This window comes from Maniola jurtina, chromosome 9 (assembly GCF_905333055.1).
Source record: "Maniola jurtina chromosome 9, ilManJurt1.1, whole genome shotgun sequence".
In the NCBI taxonomy this organism is placed as follows: domain Eukaryota; kingdom Metazoa; phylum Arthropoda; class Insecta; order Lepidoptera; family Nymphalidae; genus Maniola; species Maniola jurtina.
The window spans coordinates 6,848,197-6,864,726 of NC_060037.1; the positions used below are offsets into that span (position 1 = coordinate 6,848,197).

Here is a 16,530-nt window from a genome sequence, read left to right on the forward strand (position 1 = left end):
TGCTGTTCGTATTAAAAAAAAACCGGCCAAGTGCGAGTCAGACTCGCACACCGAGGGTTCCGTACTCGGGTAATTTTTCCGACATTTTGCACGATAAGTCAAAAACTATTATGCATAAAAATAAATGAAAATCTGTTTTAGGATATACAGGTAAAGCCCTGTCATATGATACCCCCCTGGGTATAATTATCCTACTTTGAAAACTGAAACACATTTTTTTTTAAATGATGTACCTAACCACGAATTCACGGCTTTCGGATTTATTCCTTTACTTGCGTTATAAGACCTACCTACCTGCTGATTCTAGGTCAACGGGAAGTACCCTATAGGTTTTCTTGACAGACGACGGACAGACAGACAGACAAACAAAGTGATCCTATAAGAGTTCCGTTTTTCCGTTTGAGGTACGGAAACTTAAAAACAAATAAAATGCGAAATATTTTTATACTTTATAAAGTCGCGGTAGTCTAGTTCGCGATTCGACCATCTTGATTAGGTTCATATTTTACCTATAAATAAAATATCTTAGGAATTTAAAACTAGAAAAAATCATGAATTCTAAAAGTTCTAGTTTATCTTCGATATCAGATCTTTTCCGCCCTACAAATCCCAGAGGTTTAAGATCTAGGGATCTAAGTTCTACTCGATTAAGTGTTCTAAAGCAAGAGATACAGACCGATACTCATTTGATACCACTTAGTAAGCATAACAATATACTATTAATTACTAATTTTATTATTTTAACCATTAGGGTATCCTATGTTCTTAACGCCGAAAATTAAACCCATAGACTTGCAAAACAGTAAAAATTAAACTAATTATTCTACTTTGACGACAAATACATCTATACCTTTTGAACTTTTTAGAAAATCTTTACACCTTATTGGGTACAGATCCAATAAATGGTTTAACTAATAACAGAGCAAAAGAGTTATTGGAGTATTATGGCCCAAACACGCTCACACCAACTACACAGTTTTTATGGCCACGTTTACTATTCAAATCTTTATGTACTGGTAAGTCCAAATTGATCAAAACTGTTTTTTAAGGAATGTTTAAAGATACTTATACATACGTTTTCAGGATTTTCAATTGTAATATGGCTTGGTGCTATACTATGTCTAACCGCATATCTAATAGAACTATCTACGAAGCCAGATCCTCGCCCTGATAACCTTTATCTAGGATGCGTACTTATAGCAGTAGACCTCATATGCGGACTTTTCAGTTTTTTTCAGAACTACAAAAGTTCTCAGGTTTGTAAAAAATTTACTTAGTTATTAAATTTATTCTTACAAGTTTTTGAAATTTTAAAGTTTAGTGATTCGCAATGGTCTTTTGATAATTATCTATCATAATTATTTTCATCCAATTATTAAAATAAGTTGATTGTTAAATTAATTACCGAATTCGCAAGTGTAAATTAAAAATTTAACACCCCCGACAAGTGAAGGTTACAGTAACTAGAAAAGAGCTGATAACTTTTAAACGGCTGAACCGATTTTCTTGGATTATAGCTAAGAACACTCTCGGTCAAGCCACATTTCAAACAAAAAAACTAAATTAAAATAGGTTCATTACTTTAGGAGCTACGATGCCACAGACAGATACACACGTCAAACTTATAACACCCCTATTTTTGGGTCGGGGTTAAAAATGGACTTTAGAGGTAATTTTGAAGGTTCTGGCTTGGTTTTGGTTGCTAATTTTTAGGAGTAAAGTCGGTATATACCTACCTAACTAGTTAAGGAAGAAGGTAGGTACGTACTTTTTTAGGCAAATCAAAATATGTTCTACAGATCTTGAAAACGTTCAACAGTATGATACCGATGTACGCGAAATGTACGCGGGACGGTGTATTAACTACGGATACCGAAGTGCATAATTTAGTCAAAGGAGACATAGTTTATGTGGAAATCGGTGATGTTATACCAGCGGATATACGAATCATTGAAAGCAAAGGATTTAAAGTATTTAGTTTTATATTTTAATTTAAATTCTTTTGTGGTCGACCCATTAAACCATAAAGTTAGGGGGTTTCTACAACTCCATGATAGTAAGTTACTTCGTTTATTTCAATACTTTTTCTAGGCATTTTAACCAGGGTCTGCTTATTTAACCTGACTTTACCGGTATCTACTGATTTATATTTTGAATATGAAAATTCCAGGTCGATAACTCCTCATTGACTGGCGAATGCATAGCAGTATCGCGAAGTAATACAGATGGCACGCCAAACATATTGGAATCGCCCAACGTCGCATTCTCTTCTGCTCTTTGCGTAGAAGGATGGGCGAAAGGTCTTTCTTAGTTTTCATTTCATTTTTTCGCCTTCTTATTGTTCAAGTACCTATTTATTTATACTAAGCATCGTTTGTGAATACAAGTAATGTTTTAGGGTTCCGTACCTCAAAAGGAAAAACGGAACTTTTATAAGATCACTTTGTTGTCTGTCTGTCTATCCGTGCGTCCGTCGTGTCTGTCAAGAAAACCTATAGGGTACTTCCCGTTGACCTAGAATCATGAAATTTGGCAGGTAGGTAGGTCTTATAGCATAAGTACAGGAATAAATCTGAAAACCGCGAAAGTGTGGTTACATCATTAAAAAGAAGTTGAAATGTGTTTCAATTTTCAAAGTAAGGTAATTATGCCATGTGGGGTATCATATGAAAGGGCTTTACCTGTAAATTCTGTTTTTTTATGTATAATAGTTTTTGATTTATCGCGAAAATGTTGGAAAAAATACCCGAGTACGGAACCCTCAGTGCGCGAGTCTGACTCGCACTTGGCCGGTTTTTTGGGTGTCGTTATTATTTAAGTCTTTAATTTACGCAAGGTCATCCAAATTTTACACTTTACCTTTATTTATTGTGGATAAATAAATTTTTATTCTTTTCTTTCTTTCCCCCTAAGGAGTTGTTATATGCTGTGGAGATCTAACCGCTTTAGGTCGCGTAGCTGGGCTAGCTGCACGTTTAAAACCCGCTCCGTCACCATTGTCTCGAGAGATTCGCCGTTTCATGCGTTGTATGTCTGCCTGGGCAATTGGTTTAGGCGTTTTCATCGCCGGTGCCAGCCTTGCACTTGGATATCCTTTTATGCAAACAACTGTATTTGTCATTGGAATTATTGTTGCTAATATTCCTGAAGGTTAGAATAGTTTATCTTACGTTGCTGTAATCTTGCATACCTACACTAATGAGTAATGACTAATCTACTCCTGGTGTCATCACTATTCTTATAAGATGCACAGTATGTGCAATATTTAATTTACTTTAACTTCTTCTCGATTTTCGTCAGGATTACAACCAACTGTAACGGCTTCTTTGACGCTAACAGCAAAACGCATGGTTGCAAAACAATGTCTTATAAAGAATCTAGAAGCAATTGAAGCACTCGGCGCCTGTACAACAATCTGTTCTGACAAAACTGGCACTTTAACGGAGAATAAAATGTGCGTTCGTCATATTTGGATGCCGGATAAAACGTACTCAGTATTGGACGACGATTTCGATTGTAGGATATTTTTGCATGTAAATTAGATGACGTACATATGATTTAGCAATAAATTTATTAACAAATTCAATATTTTCAGCTTCATTACAAAACAATCAAGGTGCCTATACCTTATTTTATGAATACATTTTTGAAGTGACAACGTCTTATAATTATTTATTTATTATAACACGAAAAAACATGACTCATGCGGCGTTACCTCGCTCTGAGGCGTTCCATGTAAGGCTTGAAGTGCAAGCGAGAGCGCGGAACGAGCGACAAAGAAGCACAATCGGCCTTTGTTGTCACGTTCAACTATCGTCAGTAAACCGACTTTACAGACAACCAATATTTTTTTTTAATATAGAGTTTAATTTAGTGACACGATAAAGAAAAAGGTATTTGTTTGATAGCATTCATTTCCCTAAAAGTATGTGGAGCTTTGTGCAGCAACGCATCTGTTTCTTCGAGTGGAGTTATGCGCGGTGATGCTTCGGAAAAAGCTATATTGAACTTCTTAATAAATTTTGATGATCCTATCGCTATTAGGAAAATGTACCCTAAAGTCGCCGAAATTCCTTTTAATTCAGTGAATAAGTATCAAGTAAGTTAGAAAGTTGATTATATCTTATTCAAAGTAGTTTGTATAATTCATTGCCTGTTGATAAGTCTTAAAATACCTAAGATTAAGTATGAATTTACTTGTTTTTTGAAATCTGCTTTATAGGTTAGCGTTCATTTGGATACATCTACCTCGAAATTTCTTGTAGTAATAAAAGGGGCCCCCGAGTGCATAGTTTCTAGATGTTTGTCAATTATTGTTAACAACGAGATAACAGATATGAGTACCGAAATCAAAGAAGCTGCCAACGTAGCAATTGAGAACTTGGCAAATACTGGTAATTCTATAAACCATTATAAAAATATGATACTAAGATTACTAAAAAAAAAGCTAAGCTAATTTAAGATTTCATTGCATCGTGTTTACAGGTGAACGGATCTTGGCATTCGCAGATTGCGTTTTAGATCCGGAAGAATTCCCATTAGATTATAAGTTTGATACAGAAAACGTAAATTTTCCACTTGATAACCTGCGGTTTCTGGGACTCATTGGTTTAAAAGATCCACCTAGAGAGGAGGTAATTAGGACGAGCAATTTAAGTTTGGTAAATATTAGTTAAATGAAAACTGAAATAATTCTAACTATACAAAACCATAAAAGGTCCGCTTTGCAATACAACGTGTACGCGAAGCAGGAGTACGAGTGATGATGGTGACTGGAGACCACCCAGCCACTGCTCGAGCCGTAGCTTCTGAAGTGGGTATTGCCACTACACCCGATTGTCATGTTGTCACTGGTACTGATCTGAGAAATATGACGCCTGATTTACTATATTTAACTTTGGAAAAACACTACGAAATAGGTAAAGTGGATATGAATCTAGGTACTTAATTACAATTACTAACTTTCACGTAGTTATCATACAATTAACGACCAAACAACTTTTGTATTTTCTTATGAAATGTTTGTAGAAAGTAATTTGTTTTTAACCCCCGACCCAAAAGGAGGGGTGTTATAAGTTTGACGTGTGTATCTGTGTATCTGTGTGTTTGTGTATCTGTCTGTGGCATCATAGCTCCTAAACGAATGACCGATTTCAATTTAGTTTTTTTTTTGTTTGAAAGGTAGCTTGATCGAGAGTGTTCTTAGCTATAATCCAAGATAATTGGTTCAGCCGTTTGAAAGTTATTTTCTTTTTAGAGTTTTGTGTCGGGTGTTTTTAAATTTTGAATTTATTTTATTCTGTAGTATTTGCGCGCACTTCTCCAACCCAAAAACTAACAATTGTTGAAGCATGTCAAAGACAAGGCGGGGTAGTAGCTGTAACAGGCGATGGTGTAAATGATGCACCGGCCTTAAGACGCGCAGACATAGGAATTTCCATGGGAATAACTGGCTCGCAAGTAAGTTGAAAACTTTAATGCAACATAAAGAAACTCAACTATTAGGTACGTTATATGAGTAGGTATTATTTGATAATTACATCGCATCATGAAGATTTAGAAATATTTATTGAAATACAGGTATCCAAACAAACTGCAGATATAATTTTGATGGATGACAACTTTGCGACAATAGTAACTGGGATAGAAGAAGGACGAAAGATATTCGATAATTTAAAAAAATCTGTTTGCTACATCCTTATATCGAACGTTCCTGAAATTATTCCTGTGTTAATGTTTATCCTCTTCTCCATTCCACTACCGCTGGGTATGATTTTGTAAATGATTTTAGTTTTTGATGATAAGACCACTTCATAGAAACATGGATAAAGAATCCCACTTCTGAACTTTTAATATTTAGTATATCTTTTTTATAAGGGGTGATGACAATATTATGTGTGGACCTCGGGACTGACATGTGGCCAGCAGTATCATTATCCTACGAGCAAGCAGAACAAGATGTAATGGCCCGACCGCCTCGAACCTCTGATCCCCTTGTGTCAGCTAGCATGTTGCGCCTAGCATATGGACATCTTGGCCTCGTTGAATTCGCCGCCGGCATGTTCGCCTACTTCATCGTTATGGCTGAACATGGCTTTTATCCTTCTAGTCTGTTTGGTAATAATTATCCATACTTAATATTATAAATGCGAAAGTGTGTCTGTCTGTCTATCTGTCTGCTACCTTTTCACGGCCCAACAGTGTAACCGATTCTGACGAAACTTGATACAGGGTTAGCTTATATCCCGGGGACGGACATATGATACTTTTTATCCCGGAAAATCAAAGAGTTCCCGCGGGATCCCTAAAGACCCATCCAAATTTCATACAAATCGGTTTAGTAACCGATTTGTATGAAATTTGGTACCGAAGTAGCTTGCGTCCCTGTAATCGGAATAGCAACTTTTTATCCCTGAAAATCAAACAGTTCCCACGGGATCTATAAAAAACTAAATCCACGGGGACGAAGTTGCGGGCATCCTCTAGTCTTCTTATATTTATCAATTTAGCTTATCAAGTTCTGTAAAGCCAATAACATTTTGAAGGTATACGAGAACGATGGGACAACGAGGCAGTAAGTGACGTCGAGGACTCTCTAGGTCAAGAATGGACGTATGCGGAGCGGAAAGAATTAGAGAGGGCATGTCAGGCGGCTTACTTCGTGGCTGTTGTCATTACGCAAATGATGAATGGCGTTATCTGTAAAACCAGATACAACTCCCTGTTCCATGTCGGTTAGTAGTTTTTAAAAACTTCATTGATAAGTCAAAAGCAAGAATCATTTTATAATTTAGACAACTTTCTAGATCAGTAGGTACAAGTAAATAACCAGCATGATAGCTTTCTTGGATCAATGCAGTATATTTTTTTAATGCATATTTTACAAAAATTACTTCATTTCCCGAATATAGAGTGATGGACGTGATTTTTTTTGAAAACTTTTAGGTATGAAAAACAACGTTTTGAAAATGGGATTGTTGGTAGAATTAATGCTTGCTTGTGCGGTGTGCTATGTGCCTGGTGTTAATACATTTTTTCGCACATATCCTCTCCGATTAAGATGGTAAGAATTTTTAAACTGTGTATAGGAGTAGGTACTATTAGATATTTCTTTATTTATGTATTTGAACATTGATAAAACAATAATTTTGCAGGTGGTTTTTGGCGCTACCTTTTGCGGCATTTATGTTTGTATTTGACGAATTCAGGAAATATTGTATCAGAAGGCAGAACTTTGGTCGTTGGTTTAACAAACTGATATATTACTAGTGTAAATGTATTTCGAGACTATAATATTATGATTCGGGGATATTACATTAAACAACTTACTCTGGAGACAATAATATGAATAATAATATATAAGTATGCATAATAAATGTCCTATGCATTCATAGGTAAGGGCTGATTTTGCAATCGCCAAAAAACTTACGAATTTTACCAGTTTAGCAGATTTGCAGAACAAAAATTGTCATTTATCAGTTACACCCATCATACATTATGTAGCGATAAGACTTATTTTGCGATTGAAAAATCGGCCTATTGAAGAATGAAATTAATAAATTAATCATGTACTTTTGTTTTTGTAATTTAAATTAGTACCTATACTTATTTAATCAGGCATCTATTGGGTCTTCTAAAACTAAATTCTAATAAAATACATTATTCATGAAATAAGAATATATTCTGTATCATAAATCATTTCACACAATAATTAAACAAGGCATAAAATAATATTGTATGTAGATGTCATTATTATTTTTATTATATTTATAGTAACACAAAATGAGCAAACAATGGATACTTTTATGTACATTTAAATATTGTATTGTAATAGTTATAATATAAAAATTAATACTAATAATTTGATTTTATTATTTTTAGGGAAGTATATAATTATATATTTTGAATAAGGCACAGGTTAGGTACTTATACACATAATATATTTCTTGTCTTTTAAATTACTAAACATATTATTACTTTTCGTCAGACTAAAGTCATGGAATATGAATATAGTGTGTAGATATTAAAATGTTTTGTTGTACCTAAATCATAATAAGGCCTTATATATGAAATATCAAATAAATATTTTAATTCAAAGCTTTGTTTTAATAAAGACATTAAGAAAAACAGAGGTAAGTTAAAAATTCAAATTATTCGAAAGTAGATGTTTTTTAGAAATATTAAAGATAAGAAATGTGTATTATATTGCAATAATTATTAAACCTAATTAAATACATAGCTATTAGCTAGTAATATATTATTTAACATTTTTTTATTTAGGTACGCTATAAAAATCTCTGCAGAATGATAAATGTTACACACAATCAACATAATTATTATGACATTACTTAACACAGCCAAATCTAAAACATTACATAAACTAAGAAATACACTAACAATTGAACTATCCTATTTACAATAAAATATGAACAAAGATTCTTTGATCACAACTAAGTATCAGGCTAGGCGCGCATGTGCCGTCAAATAGCCGCCTCTATACATCATTGTACGGCAGTGTATATTATAGTGCGCCCACAAACGGTACTTTTTAACCCCTACCCAAAAAGAGGGGTGTTATAAGTTTGACGCGTGTATCTGTGCATCTGTCTGTGGCATCGTAGCTCCTAAACTAATGAACGATTTTAATTGAGTTTATTTTTTCTTTGAAAGGTGGCTTGATCGAGAGTGTTCTTAGCTATAATCCAAGAAAATCGGTTCAGCTGTTTGAATGTTATCAGCTCTTTTCTAGTTATTGTAACCTTCACTTGTCGGGGGTGTTATAAATTTTTAATTTACACTTGTGTTATATTTCAAAAGAAAATGACAGCATTTTCGATAAAAACTCTCAGTCGGCTTGATTTCTTTCGACATCTTGAACAATATTATTATCGTCATATTTCAACAAATTAACACAAAACAGTAAACTATATGTTTAAACCTTACTCTTGAATCACTCTATCCATTGATTTACAAGTTTAAAAGATCTAAGCGTACGGATGGCGGAAAGAATTTATTTATACTATGCAGAGAAGAACACACTCTGGTGTCGATATTGTAGACAGTTTCTGATATGTTTATAATTTGTTTGTTATATTTTCTTAGTGGTCACAAAAAACATTGTCTCTCATAATACAATATAATCACGTGCATGCATATATCGCATGTATCACGCTGGTTCACTGTCAAATGTCAATAACATGCTTTTGAATGCAAAAAAAAAGATAAGATTGTGAGCAAAATCTATTACGTAAAAATTAAAATTTTCGTTCGACTAAGTACTTTTATTTTTAACTAGTATTTCTACTAATAATTTTTTTTAAACCTTTTAAACTAAAATTCTACTCTCATTTGTATATTAAATTGTCACATACTCAGTGTGTATATTTCTATATACTATGTATTTATGTTAAGCTATTTTCCTTATTTTCTTTAAAATAAATTGTTTAAGTAATTGAGATTTCATCATCAGTCTGACATTAAGTAGCTTGGTCAAGTACAAATTATGGGATATTTTTAAAATCCATAGTATGTTAAACAAAATAATTACTTGTTTAAATTCATTTTATCAAGAGTGAAAAGTTAGATATAGCTAATTGTATTTAATTATTCCTCATTCTTCTTATAACAAACGAAAATCTTAATACTAATAAAAGACCATTATTTTAAATTACATACGTGGGTTTACTCTAATAAGGAAAATCTGTTAAATAATCTAGAATATGATATCCAACTATATAATTTTCTTGTTAACCTTTACAAACATGAACTTTAGATGAAAAGTAAAACAAAATAATAAAAAAATATCAAAAATAAATACATAAAATCAAATTCAATTCATAATTAATTGTTGCCGTATTTTCAAACTCATGAATAGTTAAACTATCAATATTAATTTGAAATATTGCCCTTCTGTAACATAAGACACCACAGATTCATGATAGAGCATTATAATAATTAATTATTTATGGATTATTAGCCGTTATTGTAATTGCAAATCTTTTGTCTTTTATCAACATCAATATTGGCATATTTACATTACAATTTACAATACAAGTTACTTAATTTTATTTGGCAAAGACAAAACTGAACAGACTTAAAAACTTGAGTTTCGAAGCAGTTCTTTCAAGTAATAGGAAGATCTTAAAATCTAATTCTAAAGTATATTATTAATTAAAAGTATGTATAAATATAAATGTGTCGGTATCTACAACTGTAAAATTAAATATAAACATTAAACATTGGTCAGAATTTTGGAGGGTATTATTAAAAAAACAATAGGAAGATCTTTAACCTTAAAATCTAATTCTAAAATACAGCATTAATTAAAAGTGTGTACATATAAATATAAATGTGTCGGTATCTAAAACTGTAAATTAAATATAAACATTGGTCAGAATTTTGGAGGGTATTATTGAAAAAATTAAGTACTTCGTAACCGTGCAGCCAGGTGCGCGTGAATGGCGGCTGAGCTGCGCATGTCGGCGATGGAATGGCGCGCCTTCATCAACGCCTCTTCACGACACACGTCGTCTTGAAGGATACACTCCATTATCTTAGCTACAATTGTCGACGGTGGAACATGAGGATTCCCTGCAATTCAATTATTATTGAAATAATTTCATCAGTAACCCATCACCAGCCCACTAAGGCCGGCCATACATGGGCAACTTGAAGCAGTCATGAGGGATTGCTCCAAGCTGCGATTGCCTAGTAAACTACAGTCTTTTATTTGCATACTACTCGGAACCGCTCAAGCAGTTACGACTGCTCCGGGCGGTTAGCAAGTTATCAATGGCAGCTTCAAGCTGTCGATCAATGACTGCTCGAGCAGTAGGTGTATTTTGATCACTGGCTAACTACTCGAGCTGCCTGTGCAAGGCCAGCCTTAGTGTTGACACAGCCCGAGTCCGGATCTCTCCTCAGAATAAGAACAGTTTAGACAATTGGCAGATTTCATGTGAGAACTAAGTTTTCCTTCACCGTCAAAGCACAGAATAAGAACAGTAAAAGCTCTGTAAGAAAAGTGAAAAAAAATGTTTAAAGCATTGACGTGCACAGGGATTGAAGACACTTTTAGCTTATAGCTTTTATGCCTAAGCCTCTTTTTAACCCCCGACCCAAAAAGAGGGGTGTTATAAGTTTGAAGTGTGTATCTGTGTAACCGATTTTAATTTAGTTGTTTTTGTTTGAAAGGATTTGATCGAGAGTGTTCTTAGCTATAATCGAAGAAAATCGGTTCACCCGTTTGAAAGTTATAAGCTCTTTTCTAGTTTTCTTATAGAGGTTTGTGTCGGGGTTTTTTTAAGGTAAACCAGTATACTAAACTCGTATTTACATGAAACACTACATTTCAATTACAAATTTTGATCCTTTCTTTTACAGAAATAATGTGATGAAAACAAAATCTTACCAAAATAAACAACAGACAAGAAAATGTTTCCAATATTCTTCCATCATTAGTCAATCAAGCAGGCGCTTTTGTTAGTAAATTAAAAAAATATGGCTTAGTTAGTTATGATACTTACTGAACAGCTATTTCTGGAACTTGATATGGTTTATGATAGCTTGTCGCTAAAGGCTTCATGAAACGGCAGACAGGCGTACAGTGTTCTGTTAGTAGATTTAGTAGAAACAATTTTATTAGTATTAAGCACAAGCTGTTAGGAAATCCCTTCGCCCATGATCCCATTTCGATAAATTTTGATTATGATATTATAATATGTAAAATGATAGGTATTATTCAGATAAATCAGAGAGGTATTTTAGTTTTTGTGTAAGAAAAATGACATTATTTTGTAGTTTACATGTATCGTATTTTATACTTATAAATCGATTGTAATACCATGAGGAAATTATTTCGCTTCGGGAAAATAACTATAAAAATTTCTGCGTGTATAACGTTACAATGCAAACAATAAAATACAAAATGCAAAAGTGAGTTTCCATCGATGCAATGGCGAAGACTGGCAAGCGCGATGCCGTCGCCCGTTTTTGCATCGTTGTAAAAATTCGTAGTGTGTAGCTCTAAAGCATTAAGTTGAACATTTTAATAACCTTGGAAAAGTTAGTCCTTATCAAAATTCTGCGTGTACAAGGAAATTTAATTTCAAACAATATTTTCCTACATTGTCAAGTACCTACTTCTTTGACATTGGTCCTGGTTCTGATAGCAACTAAATTTTAGAGTGCTCGCATCTTTTTCCTACCAATGTAATAAGAAAACGACAGACAAAGACTCTTGAATTTAGGTGCCAGCCATAGTGTTTAAATATGTATCTGTCATTTTCTGCAGGAAGCATTTTTAAAGTGGTAGCAATACATTTAGACTTGTCTTTTTAATTTAGTTAAAAGATGGTGTACAAAATAAATATTAGTTGGTTATTTAATATTATACCTATATTTTTTTTCTTAATAATTTGATTTGTCTGTATTTATTTATATATAAATAAAACAATTCGCTTACCTGTAAGGCCTCTATATCCAGAGATTCCACAATCGTGCATGCGCATTGAATGCTGCTCATTTTTAATGAATTGTTCTGTGCTTATTCCTTTAAGCTGTAATGAATATATTTATACATTTAAATACAAATACTTATCCTAGTTTTAATGTAAAAATCGTTTGTCACAACTTATCAGTATGAAACAACTTATATTTCAACTTTTTATGCTTCAGGCATTTTTAAAAGTTAACTTGTAAAAGATGGCTCTAAAATTTATAGCGTGCTGTTGGTTCAGCAGTCAGCCTTTAACAATGGCAATATTAGTGCTGATTTTATAATCCTACTGACATTATAAATGAAAAAGTGTGTTTGTTGGTTTGCCCTTCAATCACGTCGCAACAGATCCCTCTGTTTGATGTGAAGTTTCGAAGATTTAATTAAAGACCTAGGCATGTAATTAAAGAACTTAGGCTACTTTTGATCTCAAGAACTCAAAGAGTCCCTACCTTGAAGACTTCAGAATTAAAAAAATATAAATCACAGCATCATCTACATAGTTTGTTTAAAATAATATTATGTAGTTTATTATAAATACACTGGCAACAAGTCCCAACGCAAATCCTTATCACAGTTTTATATAATTTGTTTAATCTAACATATCATTTCATCTGTTGTAGTTAATTAGGAGGGCAATTAAAATCACACTTTTAATGAGGTGATTTTCCACAATTGGTTGAGGACAACTACTTCTAGGTATTTATCTAACATTATTATAATTTGTGCATGTCACTTTAATTTAAGTATTAAAGTAAGTATATTCTGCTGTTTCATTAAAAAAAAGATTCAGAGGAATTGAGAACCTCCTGCTTTTTGAAGTAAATGCTAAAAGATAGTTTATGTCCGTCCCCAGGATATAAGCTGTCCCTGTACCAAATTTTGTCAGAATCCGTTAAACTGCTGGGCCCTGAAAAGGTAGCAGACAGACAGACACACTTTCGCATTTATAATATTAGTATGGAAGTATGGATTACTTACTTTTGATGGTATGAGGAATCTATCTGGGATCCTTTGTAATTTCTGTTGTTTTTCACTTGGCCCAAATCCTAGACCAAGAAGGACAGATTCAGCATCAACTTTTCTAGCTCCTAATACATTTAAAACTGAGCTTCCACTTGATCCACTGCCATCAGACTGAAAATAATATCATAGTTTTACATATGCAATATCTAAATAAACTATGTACCTGTATTTTTGCACACTATCTGTGTCAGTAGATTGTGAATGGGTCTAACCTTAGCAGTAATAACTGTTAATACCGACAATTTGGCAATATAAATATGATTTACTCTTTATTTAAAAACAAATGGATAAAATCAATTTAACTTTACTGGAATTATCACTTAAAAATAATTTTTTTTCAAAGTTGTATTTGGTTTCTACTCCACTAGGAGATACTCCAGTAGGAGTCGACTATATCAACTAAATACTTGAGTATAGCCATTACATTTTGTACTCTAAAACAAGTTATAAACTTATTTTAAAAAGAACATTTACCTGTAGTGAATGATCTCTAAATAATGGATTCTTAAATTTTGGTGCATAGCCCTCTGATTGAATAGACTGGTCTCTTTGAAGCTTCTTCTTCACATTCCTATTTTTTAGGGTACTTATCAGAGCAGGGTTTTCTAAAGACTTTCTTTTTCCTACCTCTCTGCATTCTGGAATATCTAAACACTTCTCACCATGGAAAACTTCATCATTAGTGTCTTTTATGTTCTCATGGTTAGTTTCAATCACAGTATTCTCCGTAATTGATTCTTCAGCTTTATTCTCATTAGACTTTGTATCAGAGTCCTTGGATATAGTATTCTGTTCATCTTGGTTATCATTGTTCAATGATTCCACTCCATTTTGGTTTTCTATTTCAGATTCGGCCGGTAGAGAGTCTAGCCATTGTTGCACTGGGCTGCTGCGTCGCATGTCATCAATTACTCCACTCAGCCAGCCACGAACTTTGCGCTCTAAGATCGTTGACACAGACTCATTAAATGTATCTGTTTGAACAACCATTTTAATGTTAAAATATGCCAAACAATAAACATATTTATGACAGGAGTGTTTTATTTAGAGTTAGTGTTACTTTTTGGAATCCATTAATAAATTAGAAAAACAATTTCATAACCATTTAATTCACTTATAGTAAATAGAAATAAGTTTTTACTAGGAGGCACTTCTTAGATTGTTCCACATCACAATTTAATAATGGAAACATTTCAGTTCAGACAACTATGTTGTTGTTTATCTACTTAGAGTCTAGGCGCGAAATGTATGTACTTATCAGTGCAAACGTGTGTGTAAAAATTAGTAAAGGAGTATCATGGAGTAGGTATGTACAAATACAATAGACTAGTTTACTCTATTACAAACCTGGTTGAGACTCCATCTCCTTTTCAAAAAAGGCTGCATGCAAGAAATGAGATGTAAAGCGGACGTGCAGATAAGTTATTTGGGGTTTTTAAACGAATAGGTACACAAAAAACAAACTATTTGATTTAGCTTACCAAGTATTCCTAAAGCGAAGCTCTAAGAAAATTTTAGTTAGGTATTTCACTACACCAGAGACGTGGATTATTGCTATCACCAATTTAATAACTAAATAAAGTCAAACAAAACGCAGAAACCATAGAAGAAACAAAAACTATCGTACTCTTATATGAGAAACAACTCGATTGAACTCGATTTTTTCTTTAAAGATCAACATTGACAATGACAAATCTCGAACTCGACAGAGGTCAGAGTTGACGTTGACATTCCCATGACTTTGGCACATTGACTTTTTTTGTACCATTTCATTTCATGCATAGACAAGATTTCATCTCACAGCACAGATGTTTATTTTGATGAATATATGTGGTAGAATCATAGTTAATAGGTAGGTATCCACTTTTACCACTGACATAGTAAATTGTTATCTCATAGACTTTTGCAAAGATCCTTTTTATCGTAAGGAAAATCCGTAATGGATACCACCGGTCACAATGGTTATGTCGGACTCCTACCGACTAAAAACCTTATGAAATTTCATCCCACCATTGATGGCGGAGCAAAAGGGACCGACAACACCTCGTTACTCCGTCAGCGAATGTCCACCTCAACAGACCTACCACTGGGACACTACATGACCCCAAACACCGTTTATGTCAAAACCACAGCACGCCAACCAACCTGAGGATCATACTGTCACACGGTCACTGTGAACGACGGACCCAACCGTGTCCATCACAGGTCCTCTTGAAGGCTACGATTCGCGGGGAGGGCAATTCCCTCTCCACGTTCCCCATCCTGAACATCTCCCTCGCCCGTCACCAAACTGGACAAGCGAGAGACCGGTGGGGCAGCCAATGACTGGATGGGTGATGAAACCTCATTCAACACCGCAACACTCAGGCACCCGGGGAGGTTACCGGCCCCAAGATCCATAACCCTGCCATAACCATATAGCTTGTTGATTAATGTCCTCGTAGTGTCATCATTCTTGAATAAGTACAGTGTCAATGGGTAACATTGGTACAATAGCGGGGGTTTTTAGGATGCTATTAAAATAGTTTTGCGTAAATACGATACATTTTGAGGAACTATATTATTCCCCGGAGGATACTGAACAATGTATAATACAAAAAATACGTCTACATAAAATAGTCCTAGATTTTTTAAATCGCACTTTTATGACATGAAAAAGTTGCCATAGTGTTTTGTGAATAGAGGAATCATCATCATCATAGCCTTCCAACACTACCTACTCCTACAGAAAGAGAATGCCACCAAGTTGGCCAAGTGCGGATTGATAAATTTCACACACTTTTGATAACATTATGAAGAACTCTCAAACATGCAGGTTTCCTCGAGGTGATTTCCTTCACCATTAATGCAAATAACATTTAAATAGAGGTGCGTGCCCAGGATCGAATCTCGTCTATATTTTTAATTAGAAAACCAAATTTTTATATATGACGCTATAAAAATAGCGTCATATATAAAAATTTGGTAATAAAAACTGACTTTCAAAAAGGGGGTGGTTCTCAATTCAG

At 33.9% G+C, this 16,530-nt stretch overlaps 2 protein-coding genes across 7 annotated transcripts; one reads left to right on the forward strand and one right to left on the reverse strand.

Moving 5' to 3' along the window:
• Positions 1-424: 424 nt before the first annotated feature.
• Positions 425-15,342, forward strand: LOC123868107 (sodium/potassium-transporting ATPase subunit alpha-B-like). 3 transcript variants are annotated; one of them, XR_006796587.1, is made up of 19 exons: positions 425-699; positions 867-1,016; positions 1,084-1,256; positions 1,800-1,970; positions 2,171-2,300; positions 2,914-3,150; positions 3,301-3,516; positions 3,596-3,616; positions 3,909-4,099; positions 4,223-4,394; positions 4,486-4,634; positions 4,718-4,919; positions 5,306-5,460; positions 5,581-5,767; positions 5,878-6,117; positions 6,546-6,734; positions 6,946-7,063; positions 7,155-7,745; positions 15,331-15,342. XR_006796587.1 is itself a non-coding variant. In XM_045910469.1 (18 exons), the coding sequence occupies exons 1-18, from the start codon at positions 552-554 to the stop codon at positions 7,267-7,269; spliced, it is 2,964 nt and encodes a 987-aa protein (XP_045766425.1). In that variant the 5' UTR covers positions 425-551; the 3' UTR covers positions 7,270-8,655. The 3 variants fall into 3 exon arrangements, 2 of the variants coding, with proteins under 2 accessions (XP_045766425.1, XP_045766426.1); XM_045910469.1 differs by lacking the exon at positions 15,331-15,342 and having other exon boundaries at positions 7,155-8,655; XM_045910470.1 differs by lacking the exons at positions 2,914-3,150; positions 15,331-15,342 and having other exon boundaries at positions 7,155-8,655.
• On the reverse strand, positions 10,243-15,227 carry LOC123868108. 4 transcript variants are annotated; one of them, XM_045910472.1, is made up of 7 exons: positions 15,004-15,227; positions 14,870-14,902; positions 13,997-14,496; positions 13,478-13,633; positions 12,464-12,557; positions 11,526-11,610; positions 10,416-10,590 (listed from the first exon to the last, which is right to left on the reverse strand). In XM_045910472.1, exons 2-7 carry the CDS (start codon positions 14,883-14,885, stop codon positions 10,554-10,556), a joined length of 888 nt encoding a protein of 295 aa, XP_045766428.1. In that variant the 5' UTR covers positions 14,886-14,902; positions 15,004-15,227; the 3' UTR covers positions 10,416-10,553. The 4 variants fall into 4 exon arrangements, with proteins under 4 accessions (XP_045766427.1, XP_045766430.1, XP_045766429.1 ...); XM_045910471.1 differs by lacking the exon at positions 11,526-11,610 and having other exon boundaries at positions 10,243-10,590; positions 15,004-15,225; XM_045910474.1 differs by lacking the exons at positions 11,526-11,610; positions 14,870-14,902 and having other exon boundaries at positions 10,243-10,590; positions 13,997-14,463; positions 15,004-15,224.
• Positions 15,343-16,530: the final 1,188 nt, after the last annotated feature.